The 25,019-nt window shown below is 45.1% G+C and overlaps 1 protein-coding gene across 1 annotated transcript in view; it reads right to left on the bottom strand.

Annotated features, from left to right (window-relative positions):
• Positions 1–25,019, bottom strand: part of slc16a10 (solute carrier family 16 member 10) — a 103,888-nt gene that overhangs the window by 65,529 nt on the left and 13,340 nt on the right. Inside the window, exon 2 of the mRNA XM_037685240.1 lies at positions 7,331–7,475. Within this exon, the coding sequence (XP_037541168.1) occupies positions 7,331–7,475 (145 nt within the window). The remainder of the gene's footprint in view (positions 1–7,330; positions 7,476–25,019) is intronic.

The raw sequence follows: 25,019 nt of genomic DNA, 5'->3' as shown, positions 1-25,019 counted from the left end.
CACATCCTGGACAGAGAGGAACGATGGTTTGAGAGAGGAGTAAAGGAGGCCATCTTTGTGAAAAGAAATCGTCCATCATTAAACAGGGGTGGAGGCCTCCGGGTTCAACTGTCCCCCTCTTACAATGCTGTGATTGCTAGTATCACTCAGCCCTCTGTGAGTAGTAAACAGCCATCAGTGTGCTAATGATCCATTGTTAGGCTGATGGTCCTTCTTGAGCATGGGATCAGCTGGTTTTGGTTGTCAGCAGCAAACTGGTTGATCCACTCTAAGAAGGTGCTATTTAAGAGACTGAGCTGAAAACAGCACCTCAGACTGAGGAAGTCTCTTGGATGAGAGACGAAACGTTTCTAGATTTCTTTTGCTTTGTTTTGCTTTTGTTTTTTTTTGAATGTCCAGAGGCCCAGATTGAACTTTTTTGGAGTAGAGGTCATAGAAACTGTGGATCAGGAAGTGGGAAAGATTAGTGAGGGTGAAATCCGGAAAGCTCTGAAAATAATGAAGATGGGGGCAGTAGGACCTGATGACATACCAGTGGAGGTTTGGAAATGTCTTGGAGAGATGGCAGTGAGATTTTTGACTCAAATATTCAATGGCATATATGAGGGTGAGAAAATGCCTGAAGAATGGAGAAGAAGTGGGCTGGTGCCCTTTTTTAAGAACAAGGGTGATGTACAGAGTTGTAGCAACTACAGGGGAATTAAGCTGAGGAGCCACACAATGAAGTTCTGGGAGAGTTGTGGAAGCAAGACTTAGATGAGAGGTGATTGATTATCTGTGAGCAGCAGTATGGTTTCTTGCCAAGAAAATGCACCACATATGCCATCTTTGCTTTGAGAATGCTTATGGAGAAGTACAGAGAGGGTCAGAAAGAACTCCATTGTGTCTTTGTGGATTTAGAAAAAGCATTTGACAAGAGTGTCAAGAGAGGAGGTGTAGTATTGCATGAGGAAATCTGGAGTGGCAGAAAAGTATGTTAGACTGGTACAAGACATGTATAAGGACAGCAGGACAGTGGTGAGATGTGCTGTAGGAGTGACAGATAGCTTCAAGGTGGAGGTGGGATTGTATCAAGGATCGACTCTGAACCCCGTCTTGTTTTCTCTGGTGATGGACCAACTAACAGTTGAGGTCAGGCAGGAATCCCCATGGACTATGATGTTTGCAGGTGACATTGTGATCTGTGGTGAGAACAGAGAACAGGTGGAAGAGAACTTGGCGAGGTGGAGGTATGCACTTGAAAGAAGAGGAACGAAAGTCAGCTGTAGTAAGACAGAGTACACATGTGTGAATGAGAGGTAGGCCGGTGGAACAGTGAGGCTACAAGGAGCAGAGGTCATAAAAGTGCAGGACTTCAAGTACTTGGGGTCCACTATCCAGGAAAATGGGGAATGTGGTAAAGAAGCAAAAAAGAAAGTCCAGGCAGGATGGAGTGGATGGAGAAAATTTTCGGGAGTGATTTGTGACAAAAAGGTGTCAGCAAAGGTCAGTGAAAACGTTTACAAGACAGTGATGAGACCAGCTATGTTGTTATGATGGTCTGGAGACAGTGGCACTGACAAAAAGACTGGAGAAAGAACTGGAAGTGGCAGAAATTAAGATGCTGAGGTTCTCCTTAGGAGTGACAAGGCTGGATAAGATTAGGAATGAGATCAGCAGAGGTACAGCACATGTTGAACAACTGGGAGATAAAGTTAGGGAGGCCAGACTGAGATGGTTTGGACATGTCAAGAGGAGGGACCGTGGGTATATTGGTAGAAGGATGTTAGAAATGTAGCTGCAAGGAAAAAGACAAAGAGGAAGGAAGGCCAAAGAGGAGATATATGGATGCAGTTAGAGAGGACAAGAAGATAGTTGGAGTGAGGACAGAGTGACGTGGAGGACGATGACTCGCTGTGGTGACCCCTGAAGAGGGAAAAGCCGAAAGAAGAAGAAGGGACGCGTCCAGCTGACGATCCAATATATGCACACATGGCTTGCCATACTACACCTGCCAAATACGGCCATTTGACCGTGCGCTGACCGGCCAGTTGAAAGGGGTAAAAAGTTCAGTTAAGCTTCAGATGAACTACTGCCAGCGATCCATCAGCCCAAATGGACGTTCATTCAGCCGCTGCATGTAGCGGATGTGCACAGCCGACGACCCAAACAGGTGAGATCACAAAATATCTGACATGTCAGAGCAGGGTTCAATGCAGGCAGAAGCAGAGGAACCATTTAATGCGCTTTGATAGCTCCTCAGCTCTGATCTGTTGCCCCCTCAGCCACATGCATCCGCCAACCATTAATAATAGTCGGTGGTATAAGTAGTCAAAGCTTAATTTAAAATGTCGGATTTCTTGTCGGGTTCTGACCTGTAATTACTGTTAATTTGTCGGCTCAGGTGGAGTTCGGAGATGATGGCTGTGGGCTGGAGCAGGGTCAGTTCGGATCATTTGGATCCGAGTACAACTCTATCTGGAGGTAGTGCTCAGCTTGTCCTCCATCTCTTTAATTTAGACTTAATATAGTTTGACTAAGTAAAATCCAACTAAAGCAACTAAACTAAAACAGAAGTATAAAAAGGGATCAAGTAAGAACACGCAAACATGAGTTAGATAATAATTAATAGTTATTAATTATTCCTAGAAATAAACAACTTTAACTCAAATCATTTGGTATCACTAAGGTATAATCACGTTAAACAAACAGAGCTAAAACAAAGAACGATTTCAGTGTGCCATAAACTTTTTAAACCAACGTCCTTCAGGGGGCGGGCTACACCAGTAACCATGGCAACTGAAGGGCTAAACCAATCAGAGGAGCTAGCTTTTTCAAGCTTTTATAAAAGCCGGAAATGACACACGCTCAGCGGGCATTTCCAGGGAAGACCAGACCGAGACGGTTCGATCTTTAATGCTCCAAATATATGCATATATTTTACTAATGTAATTGTTTGTCTCTGAATATCTGTAACCCCTGTTTGTCAAATAAATCTTTTATACCGAGGGCGATGTCTCAGCTGTCTTGAACACGACGTGGTAACCAGCCACGACAGGAGCCATGCATGAACTGTGTTTCTCTCCTCTGCTGCTGACATGATAAATAAACTCCGACCGTCACCTCCTCCGTCCTCCGCTGCTGTTTTTATGTCCATGCGCTCTGGACGTCCCTCACAGCGTGCATGCAACAAAGAGTAAACTCAAGCAAGAGTGACACCTGCCCCCTCTTTCCTCTTTTGCGTTGACAAAATGTTTTAGTTTTATTGATAAGTTTGTCAAAGCACAATTTACAGAAGTAATGTTTAATAAATGTTAGGACTCTATTCTTTGCTAACAAAATTAATTCACCTCCTCAGATAAGCTGTTGTTTTTATGATTCTCTGAACGTTTGTCACTCACAGCACGCAGGTGACAAAGAGTAAACTCAAAGCGAGAGTGTTACCTGCTCCTTCTTTCCTCTTTCATGTTGACAATTTTTTTTGTTTGTTTTATCGATGAGTGTGCTCATTGATCCTGACTTCCTCATTTTGATAAAAAAAAATCAGTATAAATTGTTTTATTCATTTTTGTTATGTAGGTCAAAGTGTTTTAAATAAAACTCCTGAGTTAAAATGTTGCTGATCAATTTGAATGTATTATTATTTATTGATTATATTTAATTTTATTTTTCAGTATCAAATGGTCCAAAATGTTTACAGTTTAATAAGGATTTTTTTAGGCAAAATGACGCACGAAGTTGTTTCTGTTACAGACTAAAAAACAATGTTAATAAAGTTATTCTTCATTGTAAGTTGATTTATATTGTTATTTTTTTCCCTTTAATGTTAATAAGGACACAGTGCAGAGGTGTACATATAACAATTTTATAGACATACTATTTACAGTCGTGGCGGAGAGTTGGGGGGGGGGGGGGGATGTTTACTTCTTCCTTGGGGGGCATAACAGAAAATAATTGAGAAGCATTGGCTTAACTGAAGGTTCTTAATGATGTTGTTGAAGCACTGGATGCTAAGGATTATTGTGCTGCACTTTTCTTAGACCTGTCTAAAGATTCTGACACTGTGGATCAGAACATCTTGTGTCATAAGCTCTCAGAAACTGGTTTCTCAGAACACACCATTGGTTGGTTCTCTAACTATGTCTCAGACCGGAGGCAATGTGTTCAACATAATGGTACTTCCTCCAGTTATTTAACAGTCAACAATGGTGTACCACAAGGCTCGGTCTTAGGACCGACCTTCTTTACAAACTACATAGTTAATGTAGGTCACAAGCTTCCCTGATACATCCATACATTTCTACGCTGATGACACAGTTGTTTAGTGTTGAGCTAAAACTGTTGCTAAGGCTTTCCAGTTTTTACAATCTGCATTCAACATCATCCAGTCAGATTTGTTCCACCTCAAACTTGTCCTAAATGCCGATACAACCAAAGGGATGCTTTTTTCAAACAGGAGGTCTGTCCCAGCAGTTCTTCCTCTAATTTTATCCTCAAATGGTGTCCCCATTGATTTTGTTGATTCCTATAAATATTTGGGTATCTTGGTTGACTTGCATCTCTCTTAAGCTCCACGTGGAGCCTAATAAAAAAACTGAAAGTTAAACTGAGTTTCTTTTTCAGAAACAGATCCTGTCTAACTCTGAATGCTAGGAAACACCTTGTATCTGTGACCTTCCTTCCCTTCATTGATTACAGTGACATTATTTACATGAACGCTCCTACAGGGCAGCACAGTGGCACAACTGGGAGAGCTGCTGCCTCTCAGCGAGCAGGTCCCTGGTTCAAACCCCGGTCCAGGGGCCTTTCTGGGGAGAGTTTGCATGTTCTCTCCGTGCTGCGTGGGTTTTCTCCAGGTACTCCAGTTTCCTCCCACAGACCAAAAAGATGCATGTTAGACTGATTGGTAACTCTAAATTGTCCCTAGGTGTGAGTGAGAGAGTGAGTGGTTGTTTGTCTTGCTTGTCTCTATGTAGCCCTGTGACGGACTTGCGACCTGTCCACAGTGTACCCCGCCCCTTGCATAGTGATTGCTGGACATGGGCACTGGCGAACCCCGTGACCCAAAATGGAAGAAGCGCGTAAAAGATAATGGATGGATGGAATGCTCCTACAAGAACCCTGCAGATGTTGGATGCTGCAGATGTTGGATGCTGTCTATCATGGTGCACTAAGATTCATAACTGGTTGTGATTATCATACCCACCACTGCACCCTGTATTCACTGGTTAACTGGTCACCATTAACTTCACGCAGACTCTCACTGGTACATTTTCATCTTTAAATCACTTCCTGGTCTGCTGCCTTCATACATCTCCTCCTACATGTCTCTGCGTGAGTGCAGCTACAGTGTGCGCTCTCAGGACATCATTACCTGCAGTGTTCCCTCAGTGAGGACTGAACTAGACAAAAGGGCCTTCTCCTACTCCGCTCCTGTTTCAGAGTCAGAGTCAGAGTTTCTTTATTGTCATTCGCACCTCATGTGGTACATGTGGTGGAGCGAAATTATGTACGCAGGGTCCCAGTTACATCCAACAATAAAATGTATAAGAAAAACAGTAATGACATCTAAGATATGAACTAAGAAAAACATCAACTAAATATACACTAAGCACTCATAACATAAAAACATTGAACATCAGCACAAACATGAACATGAGTCTGTGAGCAGATGTGCACGCATGAACACATCAACATTGAAACAGATCAGCAGCAACATGAAACAGATCAGCAGCAACATGATATGGTTTTTCACAGTGATTATTCTAGTTAGAGATTCATGAGTCTAACAGCCTCAGGGTAGAAGCTGTTCCTCAGTCTAGTGGTTCTACACTTAATGCTCCTTAACCTCCTTCCTGAGGGGAGTGGGGCAAAAAGTGTGTGTGCTGGGTGGGTGGGGTCCTTCACCACTTCACCACTTCACCACTTCACCACATTTCCTGGAATATCTTACAAAAATATTTGAAGCTCTCGACCTTTGACCTCTCTAAGTGGCTTTAAGAATCTGTTGGACTCCTGGCAGGGACCAATGCAGACATGTTCCTGTTTTTAGTTTTCTACATTCGCCTTAGAATCTAGCTGTTTTTACTACTTTGTTTTGCCATCTTATTTTAATTTATTTAAAAAAAATTGTATGCCTCTTTTAAAATTGTCTATTGTTGTCGTTGTTGTCCATTGTTGTCATCATTCTTTGTTGAAATCAGGTCTCTCTTGTAAATGAGTCCTCAAGGCTCAATGGGATTAACCTGTCTAAATAAAGGTTGAATGAATGAATACATTGGTGTCGCATACAAAACTGTCAGTCACCGGGTAGTTTATTGTGCGACACAGAGTAAGCATACACTGTCGTAAAAATTGATCTTTGCATGGACATGGCTTGCAGTCGTCCGCTTTGAGACAGTGTTGAGCCCGCCTCGGGTACGCGCAGACCTCTGCACAGTGAAGTATGCCAGAGTATATGGGAGCATTTATACTTCTTCTGGATGCCAGCTGCCAGACGGGCTCAGGGTTCAATCCACCAGGGGATTTTGACCTCCATGGCCCTGCACGGTGGAGTGTCAGTGCAGGATATTTGCACTGCAACACCTTGGTCATTGTCGTATTCATTCATATGGTTTATTTACGCGACGCCTCCAGCTTCTCCCTGGCTCACTCTGTTCTCAGAGTGTTGTCAGATTGACGATGTAAACGTTCCGCCGGGGCTCTCTGATCTGCTGGCCCCACAACAGCAGGATCGAACGCTCCAGCCTGCAGACTGATGCCAAGATGTCACCTTTCTTGCTGTCCAGCATGTTCCAGGTGCACGGATTCAGAGGTGCGTAATTACACATGAACCGGAGGTTCGACATGGACTGTTTTTCAAGAATATTATCAGATGTCTGTGATCGTGGTTCCGATGGGACCCAGTGAGGCATGGACCACATACTGCTTTGCCTCTAACCCATTAGTGATAGCCTTAAAAAGCAAAGCCTATACAAAATAGAACGTTGATTACATATTGTAAGCCCAGATTCTATGAGTATAGGCACAGCCATTTAAGATCTGGGCCTCACTGGCTCCTAAATAACTGAAGAAAATGCTATTTCGGGACCGAACCCCAGTCTCAGAGCAGTTTATATAGGCTGGAGGCAGGGCACACAGTAGGTGGGCGTGGACTTGAGCTTTCAGTGCTGCACTGCACATGAAGGGAAAACCCACTAGCAATAGCCTTAAAGGGCTGCGCCTATACTCATAGAATCTGGGGTTACAATACATAACCAACATCACTAATTCACAAGACCTGGAGCATTTTTACTGTAAGATTTAAGGAAAATATTTCATTATAAAAAGACAAAAATGACTGTTTCCTTACTTAACATAGGAGCTGGCCAGCAGGCCCACCAGGCCGACAGCTGCACCCCCCACTGCAGTGATTCTGCAGCCGAAAATGTCTGTGAAGACGCTGACGATGGGAGAGCAGAAGAAGATCATCCCCATGGAGAGGGAGCCCACCCATGCTGCAGGACACAGACACAGAGAGACACGTAAGGAAAGCCTTAAAATATGAAACAAAAAAGTTTTATTGACTGGACTCTGTTCTTCTGAAGCCCATGAACACATTCACAAACATAAGTTTGAATAGGCAACCAGCCATCAGAGCTCTTACAAACAATAGGCTTCCTCTCTTCAGAGCCATTAATTGTGCCAAACCGTTTTTAACAAATGTTTTTGTCCCATTGAAAAATAAAGCATCTATGGAAAAGTTTCACTGTAGGTGTACAAGACAAGAACTCCAAAGCTTCTGTACATGAAGAGCAGACAGCAACCTAACGTGGAGGTTTAGTTGCAGTTTTGCTCTCAGTTTGAGAATCAAAGCTTCCTACATACGTGGCACCACCTGACGTTTTGACACCACCTGACTTTCTGAAGATGGTCCACCTTTCGGGGAACCGAAATGGTGTAGAGGTAGGGCAGCCTACTTGGGACCAGAAAGTCACGGTTTGACTCCCTGCCATGCCCACATGTCGTGGTGTCCTTGAGCAAGACACCCAATCCCCAATTGCTCCCTGTGCGCCTACAGAGCTGCCCACTGCTCCACCTGGGTGTGTCTCAGATGTGATTGGTTAAATGCAGAGAACTAATTTTGCCATTGTATGGGAACATTCAATGATGACAACACATAACACTTGTATATTTAGGTGCTTTGGAGACAACGTTTTAGTTTGCTCAATATTACATTTGATGAATCAAGTAGAGGGCAGCACTGTGGCACAGTTGGTACAGCTGCCGCCTCTCAGCGAGAAAGTCACCAGATTGAATCCTGGCCAGTAGCCCTTCTGGGTAGAGTTTTCATATTCTCTCCGTGCATGTGTGGGTTTTCCCTGGGTACTCCAGTTTCCTCCCACAGACCAAAAACACACGTTAGGCTGATTGGTAACTTTAATTTGTCCCTAGGTGTGAGTGAGAGAGTGAATGGTTGTTTGTCTCGTTCGTCTGTATGTGTCCCTGTGATGGACTGGAGACCTGTCCAGGGTGTTCCCCGCCTCTTGCACAGTGACCCCCATGACCCAAAAAGAAAAAAGCAGGTAAAATATAATGGATGGAGTTCAGTAGAAAATGAAATGTGCTGTTAGAAAAAGTTGCTTTAAATAAACACTTGAGTGCACAGTGCTGTACATTTTACATCTCAAATAATGTTTGCTAAAGTACTTCTTCTATGATGTTACAACTAAAAACTCTTTTTGTTGTTGTATGTTTTTATATGTTGTGTGGTACTAGTGTAAAAAACAATAAAAAAAAACAATTTGATCAAAATAACTAAACCTTTAGAATTACTGTAACAATGTGCACTTAATGACCCAAAAGTTTCACATTGCTCCATCTGGACTAAGGTTTATGGTTCAATCAAATGTTTTACGGTATTTTCAGTGGATTGTCAGAACGCAGTGTATTTCTAAGCTGACAAACGTAACCACTGCAGTAGAAGTAGAAGTGTGACAGCGACCACAGGAAACATGTGCAGAGCCTTCCAAGTGCTTGGTCAGCAGTCTCCTAGGACACTAAAGTTAAATATTTCTGTCACACTGCAGCAGATCGGCATTGTTAAGTCTACTTGGCACACATTAGGACATAACAATAAGGTGGGTTTTAAGTAGCACGAGAATAAAGTCCCCTTCTTCTTCTTTTGTGTGTTCCATTTTAGGGGTCACCGCAGCGAGTCTTTTTCCTCCATCTCTGTCCTCTGTTTCCTCTGTCCTCACTCTCTACTGCATCCATATATCTCCTCTTTGGCCTTCCAATGTGGTTCTCAATAAACAGAAAAAATGGTTGTTTGTACCAATAAAAGGATTCGTGCTAACAGAACATAAGCTGTTACATGTAGATTATTGTGTTCTCATCAAAGTAACAAGAACATGTAGAACACTGAACTCTTTGTCTTTCTGAAAGCACACAAGTGTACATATTTTTAAACACAAATGCAGACTTCTCTGTTTGTGAAGACCACGAGAATGTCAGAAGATCAGAATGACTGCTGGGAGAACAGTAGACACTAATGATATCACACATATTGATCAAATGGCAACGTACTGCAGGAAGGAAAAATCATTTTGAGATGAAATGTTTACAGATGAGTAATGGTTTTGCACAACTCTGAGCTCGGTCAGATGAAACTTGTGAGAAAAAGAAGTCTGAGTGTTTATGTTGTCTGCTGTAGTGCCTACATGAGAGAAGTGAGAGCTTTGGGTCAGGTTTCTGAGCTGTTGTGTTTTTACTTTGACTCCTCATCTCACCCCATGGTGTCAATCTACACAGAAAAACACTTGAACAGAACCAACCGCCGAAACAGAAACACATTGGGATGGTTGACCACAGCGCTAGGGGCAGCACGGTGGCACAACTGGTAGAACTTTTTCCTCTCAGCGAGCAGGTCCCCGGTTCAAATCCCGGTCTGGGTGCCTTTCTGGGTGGAGTTTGCATGTTCTCTCCGTGCATGCGTGGGTTTTTTCCCGACCCCCGTGACCCAAAATGGAAGAAGCGGGTGAAAGATAATGGATGGATGGACACAGCGCTGTCTATGTTAATGAAGTGGGAATTTGTGCTGCCAACTTGTTCAAGGATTCAAAGTTCTTTGTCATTCCACCACATGTGGTACATATGGTGGAATGAAATTGTGTGCACAGGGTCCCAGTTACATCTAACTATAGTATAAAATGTAAAAGAAAAACAGTAACAAGATCTAAGATATGAACTAAGAAAACCATTAATAAAAATACACTAAGCACTAGTAGTATAAAATAGCCTAAAAACAATACACCGAACAGCAAGGGCGTCAGAAGCATCCGTAATGTGGGGGGGACACATGATGTGTGCACGTGTGTGCGCGCGCATGTGCACGTGTGTGCGCGCATAAAAAAGTGTTCACTAATGTACAAAAAAGCAACGTTTCACCTAGATTTCCTTTAATTCCACACATTTAAAACATGTTTCTCACCAAGTTTGTGTAAATTCAGCTGTGGGTTTTAAACACATTTTAACTTTAATACACTTTAACACAGAGCGTCAGGTCGACATTATTTGTGTTTATAGAGAAATAAAATTATCACCACTGGACTTTTTTACTTGTGTTCAACACTCCTCATCTAAATGATGTTTCTCATGAAGCTTGAGGACAAGAAGGTGTGGGGTTTAAAGACATTTCAACTTTAATGCACCTGAACACACAGAGTCTCTTACACCTGCAGCGACTTACAACGTCACAGTTACTGCTGAGATAAGATGCTACAGACGTAGCTCCTCTCAAACATCCTCCTAACATGAATATACAACAACTGCCAGCACTAAGGGGCCGTTTACACAGTACACATTCTGAGTGCATCCTCTCCTTTCTCTTTGCGGTTCTGCTGATCATTTACACGACACCAGTTGCCCCCCCTCTTTGAATCCAGAGGTTTCTGAACCCACCTTCCAGAGTGGAGGTTTTTCTCTGACCCCCCGCTGATAATGTAACATCTCCCGCTGAGGCTTTGTGTTAAACCACATGTGCACACGCACGAATGGACCGACGCTATATTTCTATCAACATGTCGGCGGTCACTGCTTTCAGAACCTCGACTGATGGAATATATTTAATCTTGTAGTTAATCTACGTCAGATTCCAGCTGCTGTGACCGACATCTGTGTTGGAAGAGACACAGTCTGATCCAGTTCTGATGTCGCTGTTTATAGAACGAGGCACATGCACACGTCGCACTGCACTATAACATCTAAATGTGCTAAATAATTAGTTTAATAATAATAAACAGTATTTATGTTAGTGTGAGAGATAATGAAGCTCTGAGCTAAATGAAGCTATCTGGACATGATGTAATTCAAATTTAAAATGATGCTAAACGTAGTGTGAACACTAAAGTTGAAAATGAAGACATCAGGTTTAATTTTTATTTTTATTCAACACCACAAACTGTATGTCACACAAACACTGATAATTAAACTGAACACACTATTAAAACAAGTTAACAGTAAACTGCATGAATGAACAACTGGACTCTTGTTTTCATCCTGGATGTCCCACGTTGTTCATCTGGCTCGTTCAGGAAGTCACTCCTTTGATTAATGCAGCTTAAAACATTGAATGGTTTGAATAAAAGAACTGAGAGGACTTTTAAATAAATAGTTCATCAACATCTCTCTTCGACGTCCTCCTGCCCTGCATCTGGGCCGAGCCTCGTTCAGAACCGGTCTGCCTGGTGGGAGGACAGCTTCTTCTTCTTTCAGGAAAAATAAAAACTCAGTTGGTTGTTGTGTGATCGAAGTAAACACAAGCTAACATTATTAAGAACATTTGATTTACCTGCTGTAAAACAGCTACTGATTATCACGGAGTAAAGTTCAACATCGTCGACTCGGTTCTGGTCCACTCAGCGACCGGTGTGGAGCTGTTAGACAAAGCGGTCCCGCTTGGCGTCAAATCTGTCGACTCTCATCCAAAATCCATCCAGAATCCAGCTTTTACTTGTTGTTAAGTTGTTGTTAGCTGAGCTTTTTAGCTCACAGGAAAGGAGTGTGCCGAGGCAGCACGCATGCGCATTAGGTGAAGGTACAAAATTCACAGCGCCATCTAATGACCCGGCATGGTAACTACAGCAGATTCGGGAGGGCGGGGGGAATCCTGCGGATGTATGTAAATCCAAAATCCAACCGTGTCAACGTAAATCTTTTCCTCTAATTAACATACGAAAAAACTACGTTTCCCCCCATCGTGTCTGTGTAAATAGGACCTAAGCTGCTAAACTGGCGAGAGAGCAACACAGAAGTGTCTCCATCTCCTCCACCAGTGAGCGTTTTCTGGAGACTCAGAGGATAAAACACCGCAGGCAGCAATGCTGCTGAGGTAACCAGGAAAACCTGGAGAGGAGTTTTTGTGGTTTGAGCAATCTATTCAAGTGGAATGGATTTGTTCACGAAGAAAGAGAAACTGCGCCGCCTGAACTAATGTTTCATAGTAAAAGTGGGGGGCTCCAAATTAATATTTTTTTAATATGGGGGGACATGTCCCCTTCACGTATAATGGTTGCGACGCCTATGCCGAACAGCAGCACACACATGAGTCTGTGTGAGCAGATGAGCACAAATTAACACAGCAACATGAAACAGATCAGCAGCAACATGAAACAGATCAGCAGCAACATGAAACAGATCAGCAGCAACATGAAACAGATCAGCAGCAACATGAAACAGATCTGCAGCAACATGAAACAGATCAGCAGCAACATGAAACAGATCAGCAGCAACATGATGTGTTTTTTTTTCACAGTGATTATTCTAGTTAGAGATTCATGAGTCTAACAGCCTCAGGGTAGAAGCTGTTCCTCAGTCTAGTGGTTCTACACTTAATGCTCCTCAACCTCCTTCCTGAGGGGAGTGGGACAAAAAGTGTGTGTGCTGGGTGAGTGGGATCCTTCATGATGCAGGTGGCCCTCTTCCTGCATCTGGAGGTGTAGATGTCTGTGATGGTGGGGAGGCTGACTCCAACATCTTCTGTGCAGCCTTCACCACTCTCTGCAAAGCTTTTCTTTCTGCAGCTGTGCAGCCTCCATGCCACACGTTGATGCTGGAGCACAGGATGCTCTCCACTGCACACCTGTAGAAGGAGGTGAGGACTGAGCTTCCCAGACCAGCTCGCCTCAGCCGTCTGAGGAAGTAGAGTCTCTGATGAGCTTTCTTGATCAGGCTGGTGGTGTTGTTGCTCCAGCTGAGGTTGTCATTCATGTGTACACCCAAGTACTTGTAGCTGGAGATCACTTCCACCGCAGATCCTCTTATGTTCAGGGGGGTGTAGATGTTTTTGTTCCTTCAGAAGTCCACGACCATCTTCATCTTATTCACACTGATGTAGAGGAAACCAAATTGTTAAGTATTATGTGATGTTTTAACAGCAATATTAGTAGCATACATTCCTAACCATTACTTTTACTCTAATAGCTTATAGTAATATAAATATTAGACATTCTACAAACATGGTTTACCAACTTTATGGAGAAAATCTTAAAAGTAGTGAAATAGTGTACCAGCTGGACAAAAACTCAGTTATCTTTGTCTAAATACAGAAGTGTGGGTTATGTAAGGCCTAAATATTTCAAGGATCATTTGGATAAAAATGACATTATATAAGTTAGTGGCATGGTGGCACAATTGGTACAGCTGCCACCTTTCAACAAGAAGGTTGTTGGTTCAAATTCTGGCCTGTGGACTTTCTGAGTGGAGTTTGCATGTTCTCTACGTGCATGCGTGGGTTTTCAATTCAATTCAATTCAATTCTAAACTACTTTATTAATCCCAGAGGGAAATTAAATGTTTTTGTAACTCATCATCCTGGTTTCATTAAAGAGTTGTTCTAGATGCTGATGGCTGTGGGCAGGAAGGATCTCTTGTAGCGGTCTGTCCTACAATGGATTTGAAGAAGCCTCTGACTGAAGACACTCTGATGTTGTATGACAGTCTGATGTTGTATGACAGTCTGTTGTTGTATGACAGTCTGATGAAGAGGATGCTGAGGGTTGTCTATAATGTTCTTCATTTTATGAAGAATCCTTCTTTGAACAATCATCTCCAAAGGTTCTAGAGGAGTCCCCAGAACTGAGCCAGCCTTCTTTATGAGCTTGTTGATCTTTTTTAAGTCACTTGCTCTGGTGCTGCTCCCCCAGCAGATGATGGCAGAAGAGTGAAAAGGAATGGTGAGTATACAGGCCCCTGTGGTGCTCCTGAGCTACTGACCACCTGGTTAGACACACAACCCTTCAGTCTCACAAACTGTGGTCTGTCCATCAGGTAGTCTTTGATCCAGGTGACTGTTGAGGCCTCCACCTGAGGCTTCTGGAGTTTCTGGCAAAGCAAATCAGGCTGGATTGTGTTAAATGCACTGGAGAAATCAGAGAACATGACTCTCACAGTGCTGTCTGCCTTTTCTAGATGACAGTGAGTTTGCTGAAGCAGGTGTATGATGGCATCTTCAACTCCAAGTCCACGCTGATAAGCAAACTGCAGTGGGTCCTGATATGTGCTCGTTTGTCTAGTCAGGTGGGTCAGCAGAAGTCTCTCTAGGACCTTCATGATGTGAGATGTCAGGGCAACAGGTCTATGGTCATTGAGGACTGATGGGTGAGTTTTCTTTGGCACTGGAACAAGACAGGATGTTTTCCACAACACTGGAACCTTCTCCTGGGTCAGGCTAAGGTTGAAGAGGTGCTGCAGAACCCCACAGAGCTGCTCTGCACAGACCTTCAGGACTCTGGGCCTGACACCATCTGGACCTGCAGCCTTATTCCGGTTCAGTCTCTCCAGGTGCTTCCTCACCTGACTTCTGGAGACGCAGAGGGGGGAGGCAAAGGAGGTATCATCATCTTCTGAGTTGGTTGAAGATCAATATGTAGAAGAAGAAGGGTCCATGACTGAGGTGGTAGATACAATATTTGAGATGTGACAGGACAGCCTTGGGTCAATGGAGGGTAGTATGTATGTTCTGCTGTGGGCAAGAGAGGAGGATGCTGAGCTTGTTCCTGAACTGAACCTATTGAAGAACATGTTCAGTTCATTGGCTCTGTCCAGGCTTCCATCCTTCTGATCCTCCTTCTGCTTGAAGCCTGTGATCTAGTTCATCCCTGACCACACCTCTCTGATATTGTTCTGTTGGAGCTTGCTCTCCAGCTTCTTCTTGTACACCTCCTTGCTGTTTCTTATCTTGACTATTAGTTGCTTTTGTGTACGCTTGAATAATTCCCTGTCCCCCTCCCTGAAGGCTCTTTTTTTTCTGGTTTAGCAGTCCCTTCAGGTCAGTGATAATCCAGGGTTTGTTACTGGGGAAGCATCTCACTTTTCTGGTGGGGATGGTGTTTACACAGAAGTTTATATAGTCGGTCACACACGCAGTCATGGCACTGATGTCCTCTCCATGTGGCTGGCACAGTGCATCCCAGTCTGTAGCCTCAGAACAACCCTGCCGGGCTTCTTCAGCTTCTGTAGTGAACCTGATGACCTGATGATCTGACCCTTATCTGACCCTGATGACCTCAAATCTACCAGATGGACAGAGACTGTTATTTTCATTGATCTGAATAAGTCTGAGCCATCTGATGACTTTCTTTCTTGAATTAATCAAGCAGAAAAGACAATCCTCTATAATCATTACTGTCTTACAAATGTTTTGATAATCAAATTGTGTTAGTTTCACTCAATGCTTACAGGTTGAAAAGAACTACTCATTTTATTTTACATAAACAGTAAGTAATGATTTTTATTCCTCATTCAAAGAAGAAATCACCTGAATATGCATTTCTTGATTTTCTGTCTGAAATGAGCAAGCTGTCGTAAGTATGTGAAAGGTTGGTTTTCGGTCAACTAAAATGTTTACCGAGAAAGATGTCATGTTTAAACTTTTTCAGAAGATTACCAAGAGTTGGCTCCACGAAGTCTGCTCTTCTGCAATAATCTCTCTGCCAGTTGTTAAACAATCTCATTCTCTGACCCTGGCTTAGATAACATCTTACGTCACAAAACCACACCTCTTTCTGGTCCATCCACGAATCAGAAAGCTCTAAAGTAAACCCGGAAGTAAACTCATTTAAAATGTGAGAACTTCTCGGTTCTGTTAGAGAGTTGGAATGGTGAATAGTTCTGAAGTTCTGGAGCGGTTCTCATGTAGTTCGGAAGCAGTTCTGAAGCAGTTCTCGAGGAGTTCAGAAGAGAATTCATGGGGAATTCATGGAGTGCAGTCGGTTCCAAGAGATTCCAGAGAATTAGAGTTATGGAGAGTTTTGGAGTTGGAGTCTGAGAAGATCTGAAAGAGTCTGAGAGCTGCTGACAATGAAGAGTCAGAGTTGCCGAGAATCCAGAGACGTTTTGGGATTATAATTCTGTTTTGAACTAACCACGCACGACTCTCCAAGGATTTTAGCTGTTCTCAACGGAGACGCTGATATCAGTCTGAAGGGTTCTTACTGAGGTGATCTATCGTCAACAAGGTAACGGTTTCTTCTTCGACTAAAGTGTACCTGGGATAAGCTGAGATACCTGATGGGAGCGTGCAATTTCTGGTCAAACAGATTAAATTCCCTCACATATTTCTCTGTAAGATAAATCTCAATTTCCTCTTAAACTCATCTCTCTCTCATAAATCAGTACAGATATTTTTAGAAATATCTGAAGCAAAGTCCTCAAATCACCGCCGAGTGATTTGAAGTTCAATATTTGTGAAACTTGTCTGTTATTATTTTCATATTTTGCCAAATTAATGTAAATGTTTGATGTTAAACTTTGATTCTGAAAATAAATGACTCCATTCATTTTGATGGGTCAAAGGTAATAACGTCTCTCGTTCGCATTTCTGTCAAATTCAATACACGACAATACACAGTCAGAAAGATGAGGAACTCGTGAAAAAGTATGCATATAAACGGGGATATATTGTCATACTACAACTAGTGACACGTACCTACGTGACTCACTACACTTCCATTGACCATTTTCTCACGGTTCTCTTTATTGCAGGTTGCCTCTGATCAAGGGGTTTATATTTTGAGCAGAGAAACACAAGATTGTGATCTGATTTGCCAAAATTTCTCCAGGTACTCCAGTTTCCTCCAACGGATCAAAAACATGCATGCTAGGCTGATTGGTAAATGGTCTAAGGTAGGGCAGCCGACTCAAGACCCAAAAGTTCCAGGTTCAATCCCCAGCCATTCCCACATATCGTGGTGTCTCTGAGCAAGACACCTAATCCCTAATTGCTCCCCAGGCACTTACATAGCTGCCCACTGCTCCACCTGGGCATATCCCAGGTGTGATGGGTTAAATGCAGAGGACGTTTTGCCATTGTATGGGAACATACAATGATGACAACACATAGCACTTACTTTCTTAATAACTCTAAATTGTCCCTAGGTGTGAGTGATAAAGTGAATGGTTGTTTGTCTCTTTATGTCCCTGTGACGGACTGGAGACCTGTCCAGGGTGTCCACTGCCTCTCACACGGTGACTGCTGAATATGGGCAGCAATGATCCCCGTGACCCAAAATGGAAGAATCTGGTAAAAAAAAAAAAAAATGGATGAATGGATCCTTTTGCTTGGATTACTGCAGCAATGCAGCGTGGCATAGAGTCGATCAGACTGTGTCACTGCTCAGGTGTTATGAGCCCAGGTTGCTCTGATAGTTGCCTTCAGCTCTTCTGAATTGTTGAGTCTGGTGTATTCCATCTTCCTCTTCCCAATACCCCCCAGATTTTCTATGGGTTTAAGGTCAAGAGAGTTTGCTGGCCAATTAAGAACATGGATACCATGGTCCTTAAACCAGATACTGGTAGCTTTGGCACTGTGTGCAGGTGCCAAGTCCTGTTGGAAAATGAAATGTGCATCTCCATAAAGGTGGTCAGCAGCATGAAGCAGGAAGTCTCTAAAACTTCCTGGTAGATGGCTGCGTTGACCTTGGACCTTAGAAAACACAGTGGACCAACACCAGCAGATGACAAGGCCCCAAACCATCACTGACTGTGGAAACTTGACACTGGACCTCAAGCAATGTGGATTATGTGCCTCTCCTCTCTTCCTCCAGACTCTGGGACCTTGATTTCCAAAGAAAATGCAAAATGTACTTTCATCAGAGAACAGAACTTTGAACCACTCAGCAGCAGTCCCAGGCGAGACGCTTCTGATGCTGTCTCTTGTTCAAGAGTGGCTTGACACAATGAATGCAACAGCTGAAACCCATGTCTTGCATACGTTTGTGCATGGTGGTTCTTTAAGCACTGGCCAGCTGCAGTCCACTTTTTGTTAATCTCACCCACATTTTGAAATGTTTTTTTTTCACAATCCTCTCCAGGGTGCAGTTATCCCTGGTGCTTCTACACTTTTTTCTACCGCATCTTTACCTTCCCTTCGCCTCTCTATTAAAGTGCTTGGACACAGAGCTCTGTGAACAGCCAGTCTCTTTAGTACTAAATAATAATAATGAATTTAATTTGTAACACACTTTTCATTAACAAAAATCTCAAAGTGCTACAAAGTGCAACTAAAATCAAAAATCAACTGGTCAATGATAAAATCATGTGGAGGCAGAATAGGTTTGATTAAAAAGAAAGGTCTTTAAGCCTTTTTTTAAAGTTAACCAATGATTGCGGAGCTCTCAGATAGTCAGGGAGGGAGTTCCAGAGGTGGGGGGCAGCCACACAGAATGCCCGATCTCCCATGGTCCTTAATTTAGTTCGTGGAAGGTGGAGGAGATTACTGTTCTGTGATCGCAGGTGGATGAATATGGAGCAAGAAGGTCCTTCAGATAATTTGGTGAAGTTCCATTTAAACATTGATGGGTGCTGAGAGCAATTTTGTACTGAATTCTGTAGGTGACAGCAACAGGCAGCAATGACCTTTTGTGTCTTGTCCTCCTTGTGCAAGGTGTCAATGGTCGTCTTTTGGACAACTGTCCAGTCAGCAGTCTTCCCCATGATTGTGTAGCTACAGAACTAGACTGAGACCATTTAAAGGCGTTTGCAGGTGTTTTGAGTTAATCAGCTGATTAGAGTGTGGCACCAGGTGTCTTCAATATTGAACCTTTTCTCAATGTTCTAATTTTCTGAGATACTGAATTTGGGGTTTTCATTAGTTGTCAGTTATAATCATCAACATTAAAATAAATAAACATTTGAAATATTGTAGGGATGGTACCATTTGGTGGCTCGGTTTGTGTCTGTGTTTCCCTAGTGTTTTCTCTTTAGTTTAATTGGTGCCATCCTTGTCTGGTCACAGCTGTTTGTAATCACGTCTCGTCTTGTCCTTGTATATAAGCTGTCTGTTCAGTCTTGTTTTTTGTCGCGTCGTCTTCGTTGGGTCCCTGTGTCTTCTGAGTCTTCTGAGTTTCCTGAATCCCTCTGAGCTTCCCGTGCCTTCATTCCGTTTTGTAAGTTATGCTGCCTCGTCAGCCTGTTATTTTTATATTTTATTATTATCATTAAATTTCTATTTTTTGTACTTCTGCCGATTTGAGTCCCTGTCCGCACTACTGGGTTCGCCCTGACCAGAAAACCCTGACATTACCATACCATACCATACCATACCAATTTATTTATATAGCACTTAAAACAGCAACAAGGCCAACCAAAGTGCTGTACAAAAGAACCAAACATGCACAGCAGACAGGAAAACATAAAATAGAAATACAGATACAAATAGCAGCAGAAGCTAACTAAAATGGCCAACAGAGTAGAGAACAGACCGGACCAAAACAAATCACACCGTGTTAAAGGCAAGCGAATAGAAGTGGGTCTTCAAGCGAGACTTAAAGACTGAGAGTGTGGGAGCCTGCCGGACACTCAGTGGCAACTCATTCCACAGTCGTGGACCTGCAACAGAGAAAGCCCTGTCACCTCTGAGCTTACGACGGGTTTCTGGGACTGAGAGAAGCATCTGGTCTGCTGACCTCAGAGAGCGCGGTGGGACATATGGCTGCAGAAGATCAGTGAGATAGGATGGGGCGGAACTGTTCAGTGATTTAAAAACATACATGAGAATTTTGAAATGGATCCCAAGGTGAATGGGTAGCCAGTGCAGGGAGGCCAAAACTGGCGTGATGTGCTCTCTATAGCCTGTACCAGTTAAAAATCGGGCTGCAGCATTTTGGACCAGTTGTAGACGAGCAATGGAGGACTGACTGATTCCAAACAGAAGTGAATTGCAGTAATCAAGCCTAGATGTTATGAAGGCGTGGATCACTGTCTCGAGGTTCTTTTTGGAGAGTATAGGCTTCAGCTTAGACAGCCGTCTTAGCTGAAAAAAACAGGATTTGACCATCATGTTTACGTGACTGTTGAGTTTTAAGGACGGGTCCATTATCACCCCCAGATTAGTCACCTTTTGTTTCTCTAGCGGGGCTAGAGAGAAAAGGTCAATGTCATGGTTCATGAGTGAGCCACTGGGATGGAACAGCATGACTTCAGACTTCTTCTCATTGAAGCTTAAGAAGTTTAAAGCCATCCAGTCCCGGATGTCAGCCAGGCAGTCAAGAAGAGGCTGAATAGAGCGTGTGCCTCTGTGCCTCAGGGGGAAGTAAATTTGGCAATCATCGGCATAGAAATGAAAGGGTATGTCGTGTTTGCGGAAGATAGCACCTAGTGGCAGCAGGTATAAAGAAAAGAGAAGGGGACCGAGGATGGACCCCTGCGGTACCCCCCACTGGAGTGCGGTCGATGCCGAACTAAAATCTTTGATATTGACACAGAAGGTTCTGTCAGAGAGGTAGGACCCAAACCATTTAAGGGCTGACCCTGTGATGCCCACCCACTGCTCCAGTCTAGAAATGAGGATATTGTGGTCGATGGTGTCAAAAGCAGATGTAAGGTCCAATAGGACAAGCAGCACAGAATTACCTGCGTCTGTGGATATGAAAATGTCATTAAAAACCTTCAGTAGAGCAGCTTCAGTGCTATGGAGAGATTTGAAGCCAGATTGGAATAACTCTAGGATAGCGTGATCCCCCAAAAACTGTTTCAACTGAGACTCCACGATTTTTTCCAGTAGTTTAGAGGTGAATGGGAGTCTGGAGACAGGCCGGAAGTTGGACATGACTGAGGGGTCAAGGTTAGGTTTTTTCAGGAGGGGCTGGACAGCAGCATGTTTAAAAGTCTTTGGCACCACACCTGAGGATAAACTGCTATTCAGAATAGCGAGGATAAAAGGACCCAGGGTAGGAAAAACTTCCTTTAGCAGTCGAGGGGGGACCACATCAAAGGGGGAACCAGATGGTTTCATGCTGCACATTACCTGCTCCAGAGAGGACAGAGAGATGGGCTCAAAGTGGTCAAACACAGCCACACACTGAGAAGGGATGGACAGATCATGAGCTGGTGGAGATATGAGTGCCCGGGTGTTTGCCACTTTTTCTAAAAAGAAATGGAGGAAGTTCTCACACAGCTCAGTTGAGGCTTCCAGAGGTGAAGGCTCACTGAGGTGTAGAACTGAGTTCAGGGTGGAGAAAAGAACTCGGGGGTTGTGGGAGTTGGAGACAATTAAATCAGAGAAGAATTTACATTTGGCAACTTTAACGGTTTTCTGATAGTGACGCCAACTCTCCCTTAACATTTGAAAAGACACCTGGAGCCTGTCCTTCCTCCACTTTCGTTCAGCTTTGCGACACTGCCGTCTAACGGCTCGCGTGACGTCATTCAGCCAAGGCTCTGATTTAAGTTTTGTTTTTCTGGTCTTAAGGGGAGCAACACGGTCCAGAACATTTAAACAGGCAGTGTTGAACTGAGAGGTTAGCTCCTCAGTGGTAAGAGACACCGAGAGCTGTTCGATCCTCTCAGAATTAAAACCTTCATTAAAACGAGCAGCAGTGAAATGGTTAATGGAACGCGTACGTGCAGGAACGCACGTCTTAGCAGTATGACAAGGGGGGGTGAAGTCAAACAATACAGGCATGTGATCTGAAAAAACATTGTCACCGATTTTCAAATTAGAAACAGAGACATCGCGTGTTAAAACAAGGTCCAGCGTGTGACCGTGTTCCTGGGTGGGGCCGCTCACCTGCTGAGCTAAATTAAAAGAGTCCAATAAATCCATAAAGTCCTTCACTAAGGGCTCCTCCTGACAACACACATGCAAATTAAAGTCACCAATAAGCAAAAAGTGAGTGTATCTCTGTGTGATATCAGCCAAAAAGTCAGAGAATTCATTTATGAAGTCCTTAGAACGAGGTGGGCGGTAGATGAGCGCACACAGGACCGGAGAAGAGTGTCCAAGTTCAAAGGCGCTCAGCTCGAAGCTGGCGCGGGACACCGGGATGGACAACTGTTTACACGCAAAGTTTGCTTTAAAAACTGTTAATAATCCCCCCCCCGCGCCGACCTAATGGCCGCGGGGCATTGAAACATACACAGTCCGGAGGAAGTAGTTCCACCAAGGCGCTGGACTCACCATCAGAAATCCAAGATTCTGTGATGAACAGAAAATCCAACTCCTCATCTTTAAAAAAGTCATTGAGGATAAACGTCTTGTTGGAAACAGACCTTGCGTTGATTAAACACATCCTGATAGGGTCCAACACAGGCACAGCCGTGGATGGAGACGCGCGCGCCAGCGGGCGCAGGTTATGAAGAACAGCTCCTCCTGGTCTGCTGGTGCGGCGCACAGGTAAACAACTCCAGGTGTTTCCATGGACTGAGCGCGCGGGCAGCTGGCCAGCAGCCGGGCCCCGGGAGCACCACGGGTCAGAGAGGAGATGATCAGATCCAGAGCGAGTCCTGTTAGAATAATCCACACTTTGCCTCAGTTTCACCAAAATCCCTGCACGCTTCCCACGACGTCTGCGACGTTTCCTCCATGGAGAAAGGCCAGGGTCACGCAGAAGGAACGCAGGAATCTCAGATAGGACCGGTGGGGGAGAGGGCTGACCGCTGTTCAAAAACTCCGCGGGAATTTCAGCAAAAGTATGGAGCTCCAAAAGTGCCCGACGATCATACTGAAAATATGACTCGGCACACTGCACAAACCATTGTAAAAATAACAAAAATAAAATACAAGCAGAGAGCGAGAGACGGACAGCCCTACACACCGGCGCCATCTTGGTAAAATGGTAAATTGGTAAATTACTTGGTAAATTACGACGCAACCATTCCAGAACCCAGCGGCAGGGTTCTCTCTCGGAAACTTACCTTTTTTCTTTTTCTCCTCCGAGCCTTCCTGAGATGAGCAAGCCCACAATCCGGTGCGGCGGGTTCTGCACCAGGCCCGTCCACCCACAAGGACATTATGACCAGGAGGTAGAAATCCTGTCCTCACCACTCCTGGTCCTCGAGGAGAACAGGTCTCGGCACCGGGGAAGCCACCAGACCCCTGTTTCTGAGTCCGCCTCGCCCGGCTATTCGGGGTGGACGTCGGGGGAGGACGGAGAAGTGGAGGACGAATTCTGTTTTGTTCCTGTCCCCCGACTCTCCCGCCGTTGCCGGGGAGGTAGAAAGCGGTCCCGGGGGCAGTCCGCGGCGACCGGCCCGGTCTCATCGGCTGAGCAAGATCTTAGAGTTGGTTCTGGTGTTTCTGTGGGACCCGGATCCGCCACCTCACCTCTCAGGTTTCCGGTGGGGGCGAGATCCGACGTCCCGTGGGAGCTCTGGTCCACTCTTGTTCGGTTCGGCGAGTCCAGTCCACTTGACGTCACAGGGGCGGATTCCGTGGCCTCACCTTCCAGGTTCCTGGCGGGGGTGGAGTCCGGCCTCTCACCGTCACACCGTGCCGCGGCTGTCCAACCCAGTCTGACCGAACCTCCTGAGCAAACTCCCAGTGACTCTGTGGGGGCGTGTTCCGCCGCCCCACCTCCCAGGTTTCCGGTGGGGGCGACACCTGACACCACACCCTCACATAGAGACATTTGTCCATCAGTCGCATATTCACCCCATGAATTATCCCAAATAAACCACACTCTGCAAAGCCTCTTTTGTTCTGCTAAAAATAACCCGGACTGTCTAGATACTGTGCTCACCCTTGCCGAAAAGTTTTTATTATCCCAACCCGGTTTAATCCAGCGTCCTGAATATCAGCAGCTTCTTGCTGGACTCAGAACTTTGAAAATTGAACATGATTCTGACTCAGCACCAGCATCAGAAGACCCTGCCTCTGTAGACCCACTGTCCATGCTGCACGCAGCCCCCGAGGTTGACCCATCTGCTGAGCTTCTCGCTCCTTCTTCGCCCGCTGAGGTCCTCGCTCCTGCTCCGCTCGCTGAGGTCCTTGCTCCTGCTCCGTTCGCTGAGGTCCTCGCTCCGTCCGCTGAGGTCTTCACTCCTTCCGAAGACTCAGCCGCCGAAGACTCAGCTGCCATTTCAGAGGTCTCAACGTCCACCGAGGGCCCCAGGTCCGCCGACGTCGCTATGTCCACCGAGGGTTCCAGGTCCGCCGACGTCGCTACGTCCACCGAGGGTCCCACATCCGCCGATGTCGCTACGTCCACCGAGGGTCCCACGTCCGCTGACGTCGCTACGTCCACCGAGGGTCCCAGGTCCGCCAACGTCGCTACCTCCACCGAGGGTCCTACGTCCGCCGAGGTCGCTACGTCCACCGAGGGTCCCACGTCTGCCGAGGTCGCTACGTCCACCGAGGGTCCCAGGTCCACCGACGTCGCTACGTCCATCGAGGGTCCCAGGTCCACCGACGTCGCTACGTCCACCGAGGGTCCCACGTCCGCTGACATCGCTACATCCACCGAGGGTCCCACGCCTCCAGAGGGTCCTACGCCTACCGAGGGCTCAGTTCCTGCCGCCGTCGCAGAAGAGTCAGTTCCCGCCGCCGCCACAGCAGAAGAGTCGGTTCCCGCCACCGCCGCAGCAGAAGAGTCAGTTCCCGCCGCCGCAGCAGCAGAGTCAGTTCCTGCCGCCGCCGCAGCAGAAGAGTCAGTTCCTGCCGCCGCAGCAGCAGAAGAGTCAGTTTCTGCCGCCGCCGCAGCAAAAGAGTCAGTTCCTGCCGCCGCAGCAGCAGAAGAGTCAGTTCCTGCCGCCGCCGCAGCAGAAGAGTCAGTTCCTGCCGCCGC

Source organism: Nematolebias whitei, chromosome 12, assembly GCF_014905685.2.
Source record: "Nematolebias whitei isolate Nwh7 chromosome 12, NemWhi1, whole genome shotgun sequence".
NCBI lineage: Eukaryota > Metazoa > Chordata > Actinopteri > Cyprinodontiformes > Rivulidae > Nematolebias > Nematolebias whitei.
Note: the sequence above shows the minus strand (reverse complement) of the source record. Positions and strands in the feature narration are given on the sequence as shown.